Source organism: Cololabis saira, chromosome 13, assembly GCF_033807715.1.
Source record: "Cololabis saira isolate AMF1-May2022 chromosome 13, fColSai1.1, whole genome shotgun sequence".
Classification (NCBI taxonomy): Eukaryota; Metazoa; Chordata; class Actinopteri; order Beloniformes; family Belonidae; genus Cololabis; species Cololabis saira.
This window is the reverse complement of record NC_084599.1, coordinates 38471328-38491216: the sequence shown is the minus strand read 5'-3', so window position 1 is coordinate 38491216 and position 19889 is coordinate 38471328. Positions and strand designations below refer to the sequence as shown.

Genomic DNA, 19889 nt, shown 5'->3' with positions numbered 1-19889 from the left:
ATTATTGCACAGTGATTGATTATTGTGAGACTATGAGTGATGAGAGTTCATCAGAGCTACAGCTTGGGGAAATAAACTGTCTTGGTGTACTTTTTTTTCTTTTAAGAGTCTGAAATCTAAAGGGTCTCCTGTCATCTGATTTACATCCCAGGAATCTCACGACCAAGGCAAAAAGAAGGATTAAAACTGTAATGTCAATATTATTTGTAATTACATTTCAATGACTATAAAATGATTTTATATTCAAGTTTTGTGTAAAAACAGCTGAAAGAAAAGAAGGTGGAGCAGAAATGGTGGAGATTCTGCAGAATAAAGCCTCTGCGCTCTGTTTTTATCACTTATATACAGTGTTAGAGCTGCTTCGTCGTCCTGACACCTGCAGGTGTGAACTGCACTTATTTTACAGCAGGTAAGAAGAATCTGCAGGTTGTTAATTAGAGGGGGCGGGGCTTAAACCTGCACTGGTAACTAGGCAACCAAACATGTTCACCTGAGACCTGCCATGTCTTTCGTCTTTACTTTTTTCTTTAAAAAAAAGCAGTGATTATGAAGACTGATTATAAACCATTAGTTCTGAATAATCAGTACTGGAGTTGAGGGGGGATGAGGGGAGACGGCCTCCCCCCTGAAATAAAAACAGTCCAAATCATCCCCCCTGTAAAACTGCCATCCCCCCTTTCCATCCCTTATGTCATTTCATCAATGAATTTGACTGATATTTCAACATTTAGTCATCACCAGAAAAATAACTTATTTGACCATTTTTACCTGTTTCAAGTACATTTTCACTTTAAATAAGTAGGAAAATCTGCCACTGGGACAAGATTTATCTTCTTATTACAAGCAAAAAAATCTTGTTCCACTGGCAGATTTTTCTACTTATTTCAAGTGAAAATCTACTTGAAACAGGTGAAAATTGTTGTTTTTTCCAGTGATGAGTCTTGTTTTAAGTGTAATGAGATTTATTTTACTAAAACGAGACATGTTAACTAGAAATAAGACAAATATTCTTGTTACTGTAAGATTTTGAGTTTTTGCAGTGATCCATTTTACTTATCCTGTGAAGGACAGAGTCATATTGATAAGTTCAGAAAAGTGTTTTTTATTGTTGTGTTTTGATGTATTTGATGTAAGCCCAGTGGATATTTAAAGCTTACAGAAGGCTGCATTTAACTGCTGCTATGTCATTCCTGCAGTATTTCTGCAGGTGTTTCGGTCAGTGCTATTATTTGTAATATATTATATTATTTGTAATCAGCACAAATGATCTGTCCCCATATGATAAAATCCACCATCCCCCCTGATTGTTTTTTACAACTCAGGTACTGTGAATAATCTACATTTGTGTCTTTGATTCATGGATTCACTCAGCTGTTACCAGACGAGAGGAACAACGGCGGTAAGAAATGACAATGAGAATGAGACATTCAGTCAAGAAGACGGTTTATTTCAGAGTAGAAACGTCTCGGCCCCTGGCTTCCTCCTCAGTCGTGTTTTGGTTTGGTTCGGGAACCAACGACACTTGGGTCGGATTAGGAACTCTTCTGAGCATCTCAACCCCAGCTGGAAGACACCGGGCCTTCCGTCTCTGCTGCCGACCCAAATGACACAGCAGTGGACCGCGGTTGAATTGGTTTGATATTGGATATTGGATATTATGAATTCAACACCCATAAAACTTGTGATACATAACACCGATTGTTTTCATTAAACCTCATTAAATCAGCCCATAATATGATTTTATAATAATTACTCTCTTGTGATATATAGTCAGATGACCATGAACACATCACAAGTGGTTTGACCAAAATCATTGGTATGTATCACAAGTTTTATGGGTGTTGAATTCATAATATCCAATATCAAACCAATTCAACCGCCGCCAGCAGTGGTGGTTCTGTCCCATCTGGACGGGTCACCGTGGAAACCGAGCGGGCTGCTGGGACACTTCAAATATTTGTATGAAGAGAAAAAACAAGTCTGAAAACAACCGGTACTAAACAGCGAGAACAACTGGTGCAAACAGTTTTAATCTGAATTAATAGAATCTAAAATGTTTTTTGGGGGAATGGAAGCTGTAATGGGAAATTTTGGTATACATTTTGATCTTGTATGCTTTCACAAATCCTGTTTTCAAGTGAACATTCCTTGGTGAGGTCATGCTCCTTTGACAAAGCATGGTTGTCAGGGTGATATGTATGTTTTGTCTTTGTTCCCAGCCTTGAATGTTTTTCCTCTTTTCATTAAAACTTCAGAAAGACAGCTGAGGTGTCCTGACATTCATCTTTGAACATCTTTATTGAACGAACAACCATTTTTGCCATCACAAAGCCTAGCCAGAACCAGAACCAGAATCCTAATTCTGTAACCCTTCCATACAAAGAATTAGAGTGGTTTCTTTGGGTTGGACGACCAGCACCAGAACCTAGGCTTGCAGAAGAAAATGCCTCCGGAAATACAACCAATCACAAGGAGGATTGCTCTGAAGGGGGCGGAGCTACAATCAGACCAGTATCAAACTTTGTTGTTTTGTTTTACGTTAAAAACTTGTTGATCATGTTTTGAATAGTGTAAGAGTCATCACATAAACCCCGCCCCCGCCCCATCGTGATTGGTTCGGTACGGGTGGTGCTGCTGGGTATGGGGGTAAATGGGAGGGGGGGATTTCACAAGAGGATTTGGGGATTAAGCTCTTTAAAAACTTCAATCCCCTGATTTAATATTTCGTCCCTAAACGATGATGAACCTCAAACGGGAACATTTTTAGGACGGGGAAACAGCGAATATAAAAACAAAAACAAACCAGTGATCCCCAAATCTTAAAGACATTAAATAAAGATAAACAAAGAGTTCCTCAGCTATTGGACTAAAAGATAGATGAACAGGAACAGTCTCCGGGATCCGTCAGAATGAAGGGCGACGTCCTGGCTTTTTCCTCCTCCTCCTCAGTGAGGATCCTATTCTTCCTCCTCTCCTGTACGGCTGAATGAGAAACAGGGAGAAACACCATGAGTTTCTGCTGACAGACGTGTGTTTTCACGTTTCCACACGGGTGTTTCCTGCATGAAGCAGGACTGACAGCTAAGGGGGGGTCAGGTTGTGTTTGGTGTGTGTCGCTCAGCCGGGACTCACCGTCAGTCTACACCGATCTCATCCTGACGCGATGAAACACAAACACAAACCACCGTTAGAGCAAGAAACACCAACGCAGAATAGAGGAAAAACAAGTCACGGCTCGATCTGGGCTCTACACAAGTACACACAGGTACACACAGGTACACACAGGTACACTGAAGTACACACAAGTACACTGAAGCACACACAAGTACACACAGGTACACACAAGTACACTGAAGCACACACAAGTACACACAAGTACACACAAGTACACACAGGTACACACAAGTACACTGAAGTACACACAAGCACATACAAGTACACACAAGTACACACAGGTACACACAAGTACACTGAAGTACACACAAGCACATACAAGTACACACAAGTACACACAGGTACACACAAACACACACAAGTACACTCAAGTACACTCAAGTACACACATATCCCTTTTCCACCAAGCTGGTTCCAGGTTGGTTCTGGGCTAGAACCAGACTTAGCACCAGTTCTTTGGTTTTACACAGCCTAAGCACCGGCTCATGGCTCTCAAAACTGGTGCTAGACAAGAACCAACTCTTTGCTGGTCTAGAGGAAAGAACCACGTTACGTCGGGAGCTACGTGCTTACGTCAAGGCCTGGGGGCGGTGTTACTGAACAACCAAAGCAGAATAAACACGGAAGAGCGCCATTTGCCACATGTAAATAACAATATTAGGTGATTTCTTTGTTTTCTTTTTTTTAAATATCTTTTTATGGTATAAAAAAACTGAAATTTGATCCCAAAAAAAATTGAAAGTTAGAGGGGAATCATCTTTCCAAAGTAAAAGTATGCATTTCTTAGCGAAGTATGTGATCATAATTAATATCCTGCTTTTTTTCCGGTCTAACTGAAGATCCAGTGTGTCATTTAATTAATACAAATTGTAGCTTAACTCAAATTTAATTTCTCCATCTTTGTTGTGGTGACTGAATTTGGCGCTAGTTGTACCGGGAAATGGTGACGTACACAGACGTATACAGTAACGTGATGACGTGGCTGTCTGGCCAGCTGCTGGCCAGCACCAGCTTGTGTAAAAGCAACCGGTTCTTACTTAGAACCAACCGCGAACCGGCTCTAGCACCAGCACTAGCACCAGCCCTGGAACCAGCTTGGTGTAAAAGGGTTAGGTACACACAAGTACACACAAGTACACACAAGTACACTCAAATACACACAAGTACACTCAAATACACACGAGCACTAAAGTATTCAGAATAAAGTCGGACAGAACATGAACACACTCTCCCCCATACACCACTGAACCTTCAATAGTCGCAGATTTTTGTGCGATAAATGTAAATATTGTAAATATTAGTTCTGTCTTGTACCATATTTTTTGACTGCTGTTTTCATATTATTTATTTTTACTCGAGAGGCAAAGTCTGCTGAATTCCTCGTTTGTTTGGACAAACCCGGCGAATAAAGTTGATTCTGACCTATTATCCATGCTTCGACTTTCAGCTGGAATCTCAGAGGTTTCACAAAAATATGGCCCTTAATACGTAAATTATGAAAGCAATTTTTAGCAAAGGTCATCTGTTTGTGATCAAAAATATACCCATCATTTTTAATACTTGGAGTTAAATTCTTTGCAGTAAATAACTCTCATCTCGCATCTGGAGCTCATGTACGCCATCAGATGAAAGTTTAAAGTTTACAGTTTGATCACATCTCGACTGCCTCGTTGAATCCACTACTTCGTCGTATAAAAGGAAAAATCATAAAAGTTCTGTCGTTGTCCAAGTGCTCCTGGATCCAGCTGGAAGCGACGCAGCCAACGTCCTGAGCTGCTGTGAAGTCTGCTGTTGTTTTAGACGGGAAAAAGGTCTCCTTTTATGTGAGCCTAGTTGTTAGCCTAGTTGTTAGCCTAGCGGTGCATCAGCATCCTGATTGTTGTGACGTCTGGTGAGACACTAAATACTTTAGTTTATACAACCCTACTTCAACAGAAAAATCATGCAAACTGGAGCAAGGTCCAGCCCTCCAGTTTGATTTAACAACGGTGTCCCTCTAGGACCAGTGCTCGGCCTCCTGGTTTTGTTTTTCAGCTTATAGTCTGATAGGATTTCAGCTGAGTGTTTGGATCTCATATCCAGTTCAGAGCAGCAGATAAGGGAGGAGTTGGGAGCTATTACAGGTCATCACAGGTCATTACAGGTCATACCACCACATCACCACTGAAGAAGAAAGCTACTCTACCATAAAACCATCACACATCGTGTTTCTGTGATTAGAAGGATGTTTATTCCAATACTAACACCAAACCGACGGACTTACCAGACTGGTTAACCGAGGAAAGGCTGGAACAGGCGGCAGGACAGAAGAATTACCGTACTCCTCAACTCTCTTACAAACATACAAAAAGTTCAAGAAGGTGCAACAATATCTAAAGAATCCTTTAGGGCTGTGTGGGAATGGTTTGACACGGGGATCATCACATCCTACGCTGTAGATGGGTCAGGGGTTCCCAACACCTCAAACCTGACTTACACCCGTTAATTTAGAAATAACCCAACGTTATGGCCCAAACAATATATAATAAAGCATTTAATATGGCCAGGAAATTGCCTAACTGGTCGCTAGCGGTCAGCTGCTGCGCCGACCTGCACTAGAGCCATGATGCGTTCAAGTACACGTGTCCAAGGCCCAGGACATGTTTCAGTTCAGACAGGAACGACGGGCTCTGTTGACGTGTCACATGACTGACAGTAACATTTTTGACTAGCTTAGGAAGGTAACCAATAACAGCAGAGTGAGTGGGGAGCAGGGGAGAGGAAAACCGAACCGGAGGAAAAAAGAAAAGAGGATTTAGGAGTGGAGATCAACTTTGGGATCTGAATGGGACCCATACCTGTCAAGTCTCCCATTTTGGCCGGGAAACTACCGTATTTTAACCTCTTTCCTGCCGTCCTCCCGTATTAGCATTTTCCCATATATTTCCCATTTTATAACATAATAATTTTTTAAAAGCATTCCTGTGTCTCTGCAAAACGAATCATCACCGTCCTCGTGAGAACCCTTGCTGTAGCCTGATTCTCGCGAGGTTAGTGGCGACAACGGGAACAAACTCGGAACAACAAATTAGAGATGGATGGATGTAACGATAGAGAAAACATTTCTGCCCAAAAAGCGAAGACTTCATGTAATTATATCTAAAAATGGGAAACCGAATTTACTTTCCTAAAGAGGAGCAGGACGTTACAGTTAAGTGTTTTGTAAAATGTGTAACTGCGATTTTATTGTCTCTCACAGAGGAAGGACTGATGTCCGTCAGCAGCACCAGGGAGGCGCCAGAGAGCCACATGAGTGAAAATGACAAATAAAAATAAAATGTAAATGTTTCACTTGAAGACAATCAATGTGTATATAAACTGAAACTATTTAAAATAAATAAATGTGCTTTAATTCCCCTTTGTGTTTTAATGTTGTCTCTATTATAGGAATTACATACACAGGAATGTCCAGAGCCTTTCAGTGTCAACAAAGGTAGAACTATCAGATTCTGAGCACATAATTGTAGTTTATAAGTGGTTGACAGGTAGATATTTTAGATTTCTCGTAAATCTGTCTTAAAGGAGCATGAGGCTCCTTTAAAAAATGAGACTCTCTAGCGCCACCCTTCGCCACGACGGCCGTTGGGGGTACTGCAGCCAACAGTGAAGCCGGCACGGGAGAACGGGGAGAACGTGCATGCAGCGTCATGTGACGTCACATCTGCAGCCCAGCACGGGAAATTCCGAGCACGATTGCAGCACATTTTGCAGCACACAGACTGTTCAAGGCAACGGAGAGATACACTAGAGGGATCATTCTTTTTGGTTTGGAACGCTTCATCTGACATTATTACTAGAAAACTTAAAACGTATACAAATTTTTTTCATAAATCCTGCCTCAATCCTGCCTTATGCTCCTTTAAAATGTAAGATACTGGACCTCGGTTGGGCTGGTGGGACAGCGGCAGAAAATTTCCCTTATTTTTAAATCCAAAACTTGGCAGGTATGATGTGACCTTCAAGGTTCCACTACAAGGGTGAAACCTCTTCTAGGTTTGAGGAGGACAGACCGGGGAAACACCTCGTCTACTTACCCTTCGCTCTTCTCCATTCTGCTCTGACGGAGAGACTTTCACTCCTGATGTTTCTCCGGATGCCTCTGGTAAGCCCTTAGCGTCAGACGGGGCGACTTTGGGCACCGGCATACTGAAGGTTTTGTTCTTGATCAGCGTGGACAGGACTGAGGACGGAGACGCAGGGCAGGTTTAGCCTGGGGGGTGGGTAGTGCTCGGTACTGGTACCACTGGGGCCGAACCGGTCATACCTTCCCTGGTGAGGTTCTCGGCGGCGTTCATGGCCTTCCCGCTGAGGTCGTTGACCATGTTGTCCACCGTGGCCTCGTGGCGGAGGAAGATGGGACGAACCACTTTGTCGTAGATGACTTGGGAGCCGTTCCATGACGTGGGGGCCATGCACCACAGCAGGAACAGACACTGGGGGTGCAGGGGACGGACGAGTGGGGGTTACTGGGGATAACGAGCACCTCTACCCTTACACATATAGCTGCATATAGAGGGAATGCGCATGCGGGCTTCACAGCGGGTTTCGCCCACTGAGTGTCAGAAAGACTGAGTGGCAGCTAAACTTTCAGTTTGAGCAACTGGAAAACATCTAAAATGGGAAAGAGCTGTTGTGCGATCGACTGTACTCATAGATTTAGCAAGAAATCGGAGTTATCGTTTTACAGACTGACAAAATATAAGCTTAAGAGAGACAAATGGATCGCTGCAATTCACAGAAACAACTGGATTCCAGGCACCGAAACGTGGATTTCTGACTCCCTTGATTTTTGGGTAGCTAACGTTAAACGGTCAAATCATAAAGTTCGGTGTCCTCATCAATTTAATTTCACCAACAAATCCTGCCTTGAAGTAGGACCAAGCGTCAAGACTTTTGTAAGCCTTCAAGCTTTGCTTCGTGTATTTCCCCAGCATAGAAATTAAGTACATATAAATATCAGGAAACTCAATTCGTGGCCAAATATTAATGTCCACGGACCACTGGTTCTTGGTAACTGTACCAAATATTAATGTCCATGGACCACTGGTTCTTGGGGTAACTGTACCAAATATTAATGTCCATGGACCGCTGGTTCTTGGTAACTGTACGGGTCACTGTCAAGTCCAACTGCCTTTAATTTAAGCCGATAATCGGCTGTTATCCCGTCTTTTCCACTAGTTGCAGCTGTTTTTGCTGATGTTTTGCCACTCAGTGCGAGTAAGTGGTCTGGTCCAGTGGGGAAGTGACGTCAAGGCAGACCCTCTATTCCTGTCCAGGGCCCAATGCTACAGAGCATCGTGGGGCTCACCTCTGTTTCACGCCTGCTCTCTTACCTTGAAGGCGTAGTAGAACGGAAACCAGTAGAGGAAGATATCAGAGAAGAACTCTCCCAGGCTGAACACGCCGTACACCACCCAGTACGTCAGCCATTTGGTGTCGTCCTCTTTGCACGGACTTTCAATGGCTTTGATTCTGCAGAACATGAGAGTTTTACGAGAGATATGGAAGAAAAATATCTTTAAGTTGATGCTCCGGGAGGCAGAGTTGACTGGGAACAATATCTTCACGGTTAATTTCTACTATACTTTACTGACATTCTGATGAAAAGAACCTACAGATGTGACCAAGGTGGAGATGTTTGGTCTGAATGTCCAGAACCATGTTTGGAGGAAACCAAACACAGCTCCTCAGCAGAAACACCTCAGACCCCGTGCCTATTCAATTTTATTCAATTTTATTTATAAAGCATCTATTACAACAGAAGTTGTCTCTCTTTCCAGAGACCCAGAATATGATCCCCGAGCAATTATTACATAAACATAAATATAAACAATGGCAGGTCAGGATGCAGCTCCTGAAGCTCTGGCCTGCAGACGTGCACAGAACCCTAGCTGTATTAGATGGGAAGGGGAGTAAACGTTCATGAGGGACCAAGACAACATGAATCAAAGCAGTTTTGAGTAAGACTGGAACCTGTGTTTGCAGCAAAATGGAAAGTCATGTAAGCCGAGAGGCTAATCCCAGCGTGTTACCATTAACTGCTGTTTTAACACTCTGACACGACTCACTCCACTGGAGGGTCGTGCTCAGCTGAGGTCATTTTAACCATGCCAGTATAAAGGAAGTGAATAAAGAGGACTGTTTGTGCAAGTTTGAATGAGGAGTGAATGAATAATGGAACCATTGTGAGCGCTTTGAGTGTCATGGAGGGAAAAGAAGCACGTTATAAATCTGATCCATTATTATTATTATTATTATTATTATTATTATTATTATTATTATTATTATTATTATTATTATTATTATTATTATTATTATTATTATAAATGCCTGTTTTCTGCTATGTTGTCATGGCTACTGATTCCTGCATGTCCTTGAATTGAAACAACTTTGTAAAGAAGAATGGGCCAAAATGTTGATAAAGCCACGACTCACTACAAGCTACTGAACCATGAGGGTACTTAGTATTGCCCACATGATTTTTTTAAATTTTTGTTACATTGTTTTGGCTTTATTTAATAATTGATGTCATAGTAAAAAAAGTTATATTTTATCGTTCATCTGAAGTTGTTGTTTCATATCCTTTTTTAACACCCAGGATGAGACGAGGGGCACTAACTTATGAACATGACTACATTGTGACCTCGTTATAACCACTTAAACAGAAACACAAACAAAAACAAACTTAGTGACTAACGTCAGAGGGTGAGAATGAAATAAACAGGAGCTTTCACCTGAAAGAGGAGTCAGAGAAAATCAGCACATTAGAATAAAAATGAGAGAAAAACTCACGAGTAATAGGCTGGGTAGGCAAAGCCGATCAGGTTGCAGAGGAGCGAGGCGCCGTACCCGTACACCAGGTAAAGTCCGGTCAGTGAGACGGCACCTGGACAGGGGACAGACGGTCACTCTGATCTGTGTTTCTATCCTTCCCTCCCATCGTCATTTACATTCATTTCAATAATAATTAATCATTTTAATTATCACCATGTGGCGTCCCTCAGGGGTCAAGTCCTGGACCCCTGGGATTCAGTCTGATCAACTATGATCCGTTACACCGACTCTATCAGTCCTTAAAGTAAATTAACAGCTCGGTTCAATCCACTAAGTAAAGACAGGACAGAAATAACTGTATTTGGCAGCAGAAAGGAATAAAAGCTGCTGCTCAGCTTGATTTCAGAGGTAAAGAGACAAAAACCAAGGTTAGAGATCTTAGAGTTTAAGATGACTCAGACCTGAGCTTCTGCAACCACCTCAAGGCTGGAACTAAATCAGACTTTTATCATCTCAAATAAATCAGGTCGCTGCCGAGCTCCTGTTTCATTGTGTGTGTGTGTGTGTGTGTGTGTGTATGCTGCTAAAACTAGCCAGGATGCTGGGTTTGTCTTCTGTCTCATCCGTACTCCTGCCTGCAGTAGCTGAGATTCCTGAAGACAGTGTGTTTCAGCGCTGAAACACTCCAGGCCTCTGATAACGTGACCTTCTGTGCTTTCCAAACACAACCAGCAACACAAGCCGACTTAATATAGGAAACTAACACAAAAATGATTTTAGTTGGTCTAAATCAGGGGTCGGCAACGCAAAATGTTGAAAGAGCCATATTGGACCAAAAACACAAAAGACAAAAATGTCTGGAGCCGCAAAAAATGAAAAGTCTTAGAATGCCTTAGAATGAAGTCAACACATGCTGCATGTATCTATATTAGTTATAACTGGGAGAAGATTGTTTTTTTCATTATGCACTTTGAGAAAAAAGTCGAGATGTTGAGAAAAAAGTTGAAATGTTAAGGAAAAAATCAAAATTTCGAGAAAAAGTCGAAATGCCGAGGAAAAAGTCAAAATTTCAAGATTAAAAAGGAAAGGAAAAAGGAAGAAAAAAAGAAGAAAAAAGGAAAAGAGAAAAAAAGAAGAAAAAATAAGAAAAAAAGGAAAAAAAGAAGAAAAAAAAGGAGAGAAAAAAGGTCAAACATGTTTGAAAAAGCTCCAGGAGCCACTAGGGCGGCGCTAAAGAGCCGCATGCGGAGCTGCGGGTTGCCGACACTGGTCTAAATGAAGCTGGATATGATACGGTTCTCTTCTACCTGCATGTGCCTCATAATGTCTGTTGAGTCTGGTGGAGGACAGGATGCTGGCAGAACATTTGCTGCTGGCTATCATGGATTATCCCTCTCAACCCCTCTCATCCACCTGTCGGAGCCACGATCATCACACACCTGAATCTACCTGTCACCTGTGCACTCCGACTCATGCCACAGCACCTTCTATATATTTATCTTGAGTTTTTCAAGTGTCCTTGTTCCATTCTTTTATTCAAATCAAATCAAATCAAACTTTATTTATGCAGCACTTTCCATACACGAGTAATGCAAAGTGCTTTACACAATAAAATCAACATTTAACGTAGAAAAGCCCACACAGTCATGGTTAAAAAACACACATCTGGTCATTTTCACACACATCCTCACTTTAATACCCACCCCATAGACTTTAAAACATAATCACGAACATCATAAGACATTTTTTTTGAATAAATCATAACTCATACATTTTATGTTATTAATATTTTTTTCTTTTCTACCTCAGTATTTTATTCCATCATACTTTTTATTGTACTTATACCAGACTGCTATAACAACAATATTTCCTTGGGGACGAATAAAGTTCTTCATCAGCACTTGATGATGATGTTGATTATTTATTATTACATTATTATTATTTAAATATCATAATTTATTATAGTGGCTTATTTATGGGTTTTTGTAACCGTGTTGCCGGGCAAATTACTGTGTGTTACTGTCAGTTTGTAAAAGCATGTTTTAAACGCTATTTTAACAGTGTTTTATTGATGATTTAATGATGTTTTGATGATTTTTTTTAACAGTATTTTGACGGCGAGTAGGCTATTTAACGGTGTTTTCTAACTTTTTGTTTGCTGTTGCCATGACGACTTTTTTTTGTTTTGTTTATGCTAAAATTTGCTTACTTAATGGACGTTAAAACGTAATCTCAAAACCGGTGAGGGACTAAAGAGGTATTTAGGTTTGTAAGAGGTATTTAGGTTTGCAGCTGCAGCCACACGGACAGACGACAGGAAGAGCTGAAACAAAAGCACGTACCTCTGATCAGCTTAAGCTGCTGCTCGCTCATGGAGGCCGCTCTGCTCCGCTGTCTCTGGATAATCTGATTGAAATGAGCCCCTAACGTCAGCTCTCCGAGAGGGAGACGGGGAGCACCCATGGGAGCACCAGGCACCATGATGTCACGTTCCTGCGCTCCGACACTCATCCATGTCAATACACTCATCCATCTCATCCACTCATCCATCTCAATACACTGCTGTTCCTGCTCACGGGACGGACCGACACTCACACCAAACTATTAGGCCTTTGAACTATGGAATTGTTATTATGGGAATTAAAAAATGCGTTCTGTTGTCGTGCCAAAAAGTGATTGCCTGCCAGAATCTGATTTCTCCCCTGAAAATTGGTCTTTTTACCTGCCAAAAATTGATTGAAGGCCAAATAATACAGTTAATGAAAGGTTTTTCTAACTAAATATGATTTGGTCTCATTCTTGAGCTTCATAATTTAAATACTAGGGCTCACAGGATTGCTTTTAACTCTTTTAAAGGACCATTACAACACAAAATAGGCATTTTCACTTGCCAAAAATTGATTGAAGGCCAAATACAGTTAATGAAAAAGTTGTTTCTGCCTAAATATGACTTGATCTCATTCTTGAGCTTCATAATCTGAAAATCTGACGTTTTAGCGCTATCGCTCAACGGGCTGCTGTGCGCGCTCCCGCGGCCAGAAATCAGAAGAAATCAGATTCTGGCAGGGAATCACTTTTTGGCACAACATTGAACCAATTCAGACATATATAATGCTCTTATTTATTGATATCATAATATGCAGGTGAAGGTTATATAGGTAGATTTGTTTCTTAATTATTCAATCAAAAAAAGATTGCTTCAATCAAAAAATATAGGTATTTAAAATTAAAAAAAATTCACTTCAATCCAAAAAAAATATTTCAATCAAAGAAAAAAGTGTTTGAATGCAAAAAACATATTTGAGACTCAAAAAAATGCATTTGAACAATGTTTTTCTTTGATTGGAAATGTTTTGAAGTTTTTTGTTTGAAGCAACTTTTTTGATTGAAGTAGTTTGTGTTTGGGCAATATTATGGGTAGGACATTTGTGTCTTTATCATTTAATCAAAAAAGAAGTTGCTTCAAAAAAATTGAATATTTTCAATTAAAAAAAATCACTTCAATAAAAAAACTTTTTCAGTCAAAGAAAAAAAGTTTGAATGCAAAAAAATATTTGAGACCCAAAAAATTTGAACACTTTTTTTGGATTGAAAATATTTTTTTGGATTTGATTTGATTTCTTTTTGTTTGAAGTGAAAAAAGTTTTGAAATCTTTTTTTTTTGATTGAATCATTTTGACACAAACATCCCGCAGTGGGCGGATGCTTCCTCATTGTTTAGCCCACAGGGTCAGACATGCTCAAATATTTTTTTGCATTCAAACACTTTTTTTCTTTGATTGAAGTATTTTTTTAATTGAAAATATATTTTTTGATTGAAGCAATCTTTTTTTTGATTGAATAATTAAGAAACAAATCTACCTCCATAGAAGGTCGGAAAATTTGAATATATTGCAAAACTTCATTCGTAGTAAATTCAACTAAAGGTGAAACAAATATATTATTTCCCACTACATTCAAAGTGAGATATTTCAAGCCTTTATTTGTTATAATTTTGGTGATTATGGCTCACAGTTTATGAAAACCCCAAATAAAAAATCTCTATATTATGAAATCAATAAACAATTCAATCATCATAATTATAACAAATAAAGGTTTAACACATCTTGCTTTCCATGTAATGAGAGTTTCACCTTTTAAGTTGAATTATTGAAATAAATTAATCTTTACACCATATTCTAATTTTCCGACCTTCACCTGTAGCTATATTCTACATCTTGGCTGATGTGGACATACATAGCATAGGAGGCTATTTCAGTTGCTAGTATGGTTGGCTGTCTGTACAGTCATGCAAGTTCAATGCTATTAAGACACTCCATCCATCCATCCATCCATCCATCCATCCATCCGTCCATCCATCCGTCCATCCATCCATCCGTCCATCCATCCGTCCATCCATCCGTCCATCCATCCATCCATCCATCCATCCATCCATCCATCCATCCATCCATCCATCCGTCCATCCATCCATCCATCCATCCATCGTCCGCCGCTTTATCCGTTCCCGGGTCGCGGGGGCAGCAGCCTCAGCAGAGATGCCCAGACTTCCTTCACCCCAGACACTTCCTCCAGCTCTTCCTCCAGCTCTTCCTCCAGCTCTTCCTCCAGCTCTTCCTCCAGCTCCTCCGGGGGGAGTCCGAGGCGTTCCCAGGCCAGCTGAGAGACATAGTCTCTCCAGCGTGTCCTGGGTCTTCCCCGGGGTCTCCTCCCGGTGGGACATGCCTGGAACACCTCCCTAGGGAGGAGGGACATGCCTGGAACACCTCCCTAGGGAGGAGGGACATGCCTGGAACACCTCCCTAGGGAGGCGTCCAGGAGGATCCGGTACAGATGCCCAAGCCGCCTCAGCTGACTCCTCTCAATGTGAAGGAGCAGCGGCTCGACTCCGAGCTCCTCCCGGGTGACCGAACTCCTCACCCTATCTCTAAGGGAGCGTCCAGCCGCCCTGCGGAGGAAACCCATCTCAGCCGCTTGTATCCGCGATCTTGTCCTTTCGGTCACTACCCAAAGTTCATGACCATAGGTGAGGGTAGGGGCGTAGATTGACCGGTAAATCGAGAGCTTCGCCTTTCGACTCAGCTCCTTCTTCACCACGACGGTCCGGTACATCGACTGCATTACTGCAGACGCTGCACCGATCCGTCTGTCAATCTCACGCTCCATCGTTTCCTCACTCGTGAACAAGATCCCGAGATACTTGAACTCCTCCACCTGAGGCAGGACTTCTCCACCCACCCGGAGAAGGCATGCCACCCTTTCCTGGTGGAGAACCATGGCCTCGGTTTTGGAGGTGCTGATTCTCATCCCTGCCGCGTCGCACTCGGCCGCAAACCGCCCCAGCACATGCTGAAGGTCCCGGTCTGATGAAGCCAACAGGACAACATCATCTGCAAAAAGCAGAGATGAAATCCTGAGGTTCCCAAACCGGAACCCCTCCGGCCCCTGGCTGCGCCTAGAAATCCTGTCCATAAAAATGATCCGGTTACCCCGGTTTGCCACTCCAGCGGTACTGTCCCCTTCCTCCATGCGATGTTGCAGAGGCGTGTCAGCCAAGACAGCCCTACAACATCCAGAGACTTGAGGTACTCAGGGCGAATCTCATCCACCCCCGGTGCCACCGAGGAGCTTGCGAGGAGCTTACGAACTACCTCAGTGACCTCGGCTTGGGTGATGGATGAGCACGCCTCCGAGCCCCAACCCTCTGCTTCCTCAGTGGAAGGCATGTCAGTCGGGTTAAGGAGATCCTCGAAGTATTCCTTCCACCGTCCGACAATGTCCCCAGTCGAGGTCAACAGCTCTCCACCCACACCGTAAACGGTGCCGGCAGAGTACTGCTTCCCCCTTCTGAGGCGCCGAACGGTCCTCCAGAATTTCCTCGAGGTAGACCGAAAGTCTTCCTCCATGGCTTCCCCGAACTCCTCCCAGACCCGAGTTTTTGCCTCCAGGACCGCCCGAGCCGCGGCTCGCTTGGCCTGCCGGTACCTATCTACTGCGCCAGGAGTCCCACCGGCCAACATAGCCCGGTAGGACTCCTTCTTCAGTCTGACGGCATCCTGTACTTCCAGTGTCCACCACCGGGTTCTAGGATTGCCGCCACGACAGGCACCGGAGACCTTGCGACCACAACTTCGAGCCGCCGCGTCGACAATGGAGGCAGAGAACATGGTCCACTCGGACTCGATGTCCCCCGCCTCCCCCGGGATCCGAGAGAAGCTCTCCCGGAGGTGAGAGTTGAAGATGTCCCTGACAGAGGGCTCAGCCAGACGTTCCCAACAGACCCTCACAATCCGTTTGGGTCTGCCCGGTCTGTCCAACCTCCTCCTCCGCCAGCGCATCCAACTCACCACCAGGTCGTGATCAGTTGACAGCTCAGCCGCTCTCTTCACCCGAGTGTCCAAGACATGCGGCCGAAGGTCAGATGAAACGACAACAAAGTCGATCATTGACCTCCGGCCTAGGGTCTATTAAGACACTTTAAACTTTAAATCAAAGCATTTTGTTTTTTCATATAAAATAAATACATCTCTATGCAGTTCAGAAGTTTTGGGGATGTCCCTTTTTTTGGCTCCTGGGCTGTTGAAATTGGGGCGTCCCTTATTTCTATTTCTGAAAGGTGGCAACCCTACAAATGTCCTGAGGACTCAACCCTGAACTGTTCCTCTGCAGCCGCATGTTCAGACCGGGTCCTGGGTCCCACCAGGTACCACCCACCAGTCCTGCTCAGACTCCTAAGGCTCGGTGATAAAGTTATAAACCAGAGCTGCGTCCAAAATTCCATACTTCCCCCCTAATGAGTAGCAAAAACAGTATGTGAGATTTTTTAGTGCGTCCGAAACATTAGTATGTACTCAATAGTAGCTCTATCCATACTCATTGCGGAGATATTTATTAGTGTGGATTGATGGACACTAGCTAAGCAGAAATGTCCCACAATCCAATGCAGCGGTGTTTGGTTGCTACGTGCTAACCAGATATGTATATCTCATAAGTATAATATTAAGTATAATAATATGATTATATAGTATTGATATTATAATATTTGTATATAATAATATTATATAATGTAATCTTGTTTGGGCCAGGATAAACGGGAAAGAGCGGAGCGGTGCTGCTACTGCTGCTGTGACAGGAGTTGTTACCATGGTAACAACTCCCCCTCCCAACGGCAGGAAGTGCCGTGTGGCTCTGAGTAGTACGTCCCAATTAATGCACACTACTGATATTTACTCAAAAGTGTGCCAAACTTAAGTATACTTTTTGAATATATACTGTTTAGTATGGCATTTCGGACGCACCGCATGTGTTTGGAAAAAACCCTCAAGAGAATGAGGATGAAGAGGAGGACCTGGACTTCATTTCATTTCATCACAAATCTCTTTCCTTGAATGAAAGGGAACAGAAAGAAGACTACGCTTATTTTATCCCTCCCTTTTTCCTAATAAATCAAATTTCAATTAATGTAATAATAAAAAAAATAATAATAATTTTAAAGCAATTAAAAAAAAACACTTTCCAATAAACGTATATATCTAAATCTCTAACTTTATTTGGGAATAAAGAAAAATTTACATTCATTTTCATGAAGAAAGGGTTTTGTGGAATATGTCTGTGTTTAGTGAATTGAACGGATCCCCTTGGTTGAAGATGCCAGTTAAAAAGCTAAAGTTACATTTTGTTCATTTGGTTTCCGTCTACGTTTGGCTTGTACGGTGTTGGTGTACCACATTGTTCCAGGCTATGCTCCTGTTGAGTGGTCCTTGGATTTAGATTTAATGAGAACTTCTGGATAATTACACCGCCTCTTGTTGAAAGACAGGTGCTCTTTGAACCTCTCTTTTTCTGATGATTAAATTAGGACAGCCAGAAGTGTAAAATGGGCATGAAGCACGCAGGGAAGGGGTTCCCTCTGGCCGAGGACCGGTAGGGACTGGAGGGGGAGAGTCATGGGACCACAAATCGTTTAAGCATTCGGACCAAAGACATTTTGCTACATGAAAAAAACGAGGGATGGACCGTCGAGTCGGTTCAGGTCTTGCTGTCATGTTACACCAACATAGAGGTCCGGCGGAGGGGTTGTTTGAATCCCAAGACGTCTTGTCTGGCGGGTTTACCCGGAACTCCTGCTGGTGGAAACGCACCTAGACTTCCGTAAACCATAAGGGACCCCTACTATTCGTTGATTTCAAGCCCCATCTGTACCAAAATAGCAGATAGCGACAAAATAGCAAAATAGCAGCTATTTTAATTCAGATATGGCCCACTTGCACATTCTGACAAAGCTGGGCCATGTTTGCACCAAAGAGAGTAGAAGTGGGCCACATTTAGACCAAAGAGAGTAGAAGTGGGTCACATTTAGACCAAAGAGAGTAGAAGTGGGCCACATTTAGACCAAAGATGGCAGAAGTGGTCCACGTTTAGACCAAAGAGAGTAGAAGTGTGCCACGTTTAGACCAAAGATGGCAGAAGTGGTCCACGTTTAGACCAAAGAGAGTAGAAGTGTGCCACGTTTAGACCAAAGATGGCAGAAGTGGTCCACGTTTAGACCAAAGAGAGTAGAAGTGGGCCACATTTAAAGTAAAGAGAGCAGAAGTGGGCCACGTCTGGGCCAAAGAAAGCAGAAGTGGTCCACGTTTGGACCAAAGAGAGTAGAAGTGGCCATGTTTGCACCAAAGAGAGCAAAAGTGGGCCACGTTTGGGCCAAAGAGAGGAGAAGTGGGCCATGTTTAGACCAAAGAGAGGAGAAGTGGGCCATGTTTAGACCAAAGAGAGCAGAAGTGGGCCACGTTTAGACCAAGGAGAGTAGAAGTGGGCCACGTTTAGACCAAAGATAGCAGAAGTTGGCCACATTTAAAGTAAAGAGCGCAGAAGTGGGCCACGTTTGGGCCAAAGAGAGTAGAATTGGGCCACATTTGGACCAAAGACAGCAGAATTGGGCCAGATTAACTCCATATAGAGCACAAGTGGGCCACGTTTGGGCCAAAGACAGCAGAATTGGGCCACATTAAGTCCAAATAGAGCAGAAGTGGCCACGATTGGACCAGACAGTCTTTCCTATCTGGGATAAAAACTGCTGAACTGGGCAGAAAAAGTGTCTTGGCACCGTTAAGATGAAATAAAAGTGTCTGAATGCTTTACTTATTAAGAGATTTATGTCAACTCAATTGCATTTTATTTATATAGCATCTTTTACGATACAAGTTGCCTCTATGCGACCCAAAGAACCAGAGACCCAGAGACCCCGGACTCCCAAGCAATGTCAGAAGAGAAACCCGTGAATGAAACACGAAGCATTTCCATGCAGAGACAGCAGCTGCTCGCTGGAGGATTAACTGAATCCTCCGGCGAGCAGGAGGCAGACAGACGGCGGTCCACTGGATCAGAACCGGGCCGACAGAACCGTCCAGAAGGTGCTTCACATGAACGGAGCACATTGCAGAACAAAGAGGAAGCTGACGTACCAAAGGCAACGATTTTCTTCCGGATCCCCGTCTTCTCCTCTATCCTCGCTAAGGCGTCTGTCACCACGTTTTTCTCATTCAGAAACTTCTCAGCTCGGTCTCTGATGGAGGAGAAGATGTCCAACAGGCCCATGGTGTCCGGAGAGGTCCTGGGACGGCAGAGGAGTCGGAGGGAAGCAGCCCGTGGCAGAGAGGACAACACGGCTTAATCCACTGACCGCATCAGTCTGCGTTAAGGAGGATGAGGAGGTCACATGACTCCCAGCCGCCGGTGGCCCTCTGTTTCCCTCACAGTTGTTTAAAGATAAACGTATCAAAGGTTTATTGTAAATAAGACTTATTATCTGCTTGGCCACATCCTTACAGGGGAAACAAATGCTGTAAGACTTCTGTAGGCGAGTTGGAAACACCATCATCCCTAAACGCTGCTCATGAAATGATAGA

The 19889-nt window shown here is 43.0% G+C and overlaps 1 protein-coding gene across 3 annotated transcripts; it reads right to left on the bottom strand.

The window, feature by feature from the left end:
- Window positions 1-1436: 1436 nt before the first annotated feature.
- On the bottom strand, window positions 1437-19654 carry reep6 (receptor accessory protein 6). Of its 3 annotated transcripts, XM_061738849.1 has the most exons (8): window positions 19446-19654; window positions 10006-10099; window positions 8547-8685; window positions 7478-7646; window positions 7248-7393; window positions 5438-5460; window positions 3133-3155; window positions 1437-2982 (listed from the first exon to the last, which is right to left on the bottom strand). In XM_061738849.1, the coding sequence occupies exons 1-6, from the start codon at window positions 19576-19578 to the stop codon at window positions 5446-5448; spliced, it is 696 nt and encodes a 231-aa protein (XP_061594833.1). In that variant the 5' UTR covers window positions 19579-19654; the 3' UTR covers window positions 1437-2982; window positions 3133-3155; window positions 5438-5445. The 3 variants fall into 3 exon arrangements, with proteins under 3 accessions (XP_061594833.1, XP_061594832.1, XP_061594831.1); XM_061738848.1 differs by lacking the exon at window positions 5438-5460; XM_061738847.1 differs by lacking the exons at window positions 3133-3155; window positions 5438-5460.
- Between the last annotated feature and the right edge of the window lie 235 nt (window positions 19655-19889).

Coding starts and splice junctions, on each gene's coding strand:
- reep6 (XM_061738847.1), bottom strand. CDS start 19,578: ATGGGCCTGTTGGACATCTTCTCCTCCATCAGAGACCGAGCTGAGAAG. Junction 7,647..8,546: donor CGTTCTACTACGCCTTCAAG/GTAAGAGAGCAG, acceptor CTGCACCCCCAG/TGTCTGTTCCTGCTGTGGTG. Junction 2,983..7,247: donor AGAATGGAGAAGAGCGAAGG/GTAAGTAGACGA, acceptor TTTCTCATTCAG/CCGTACAGGAGAGGAGGAAG.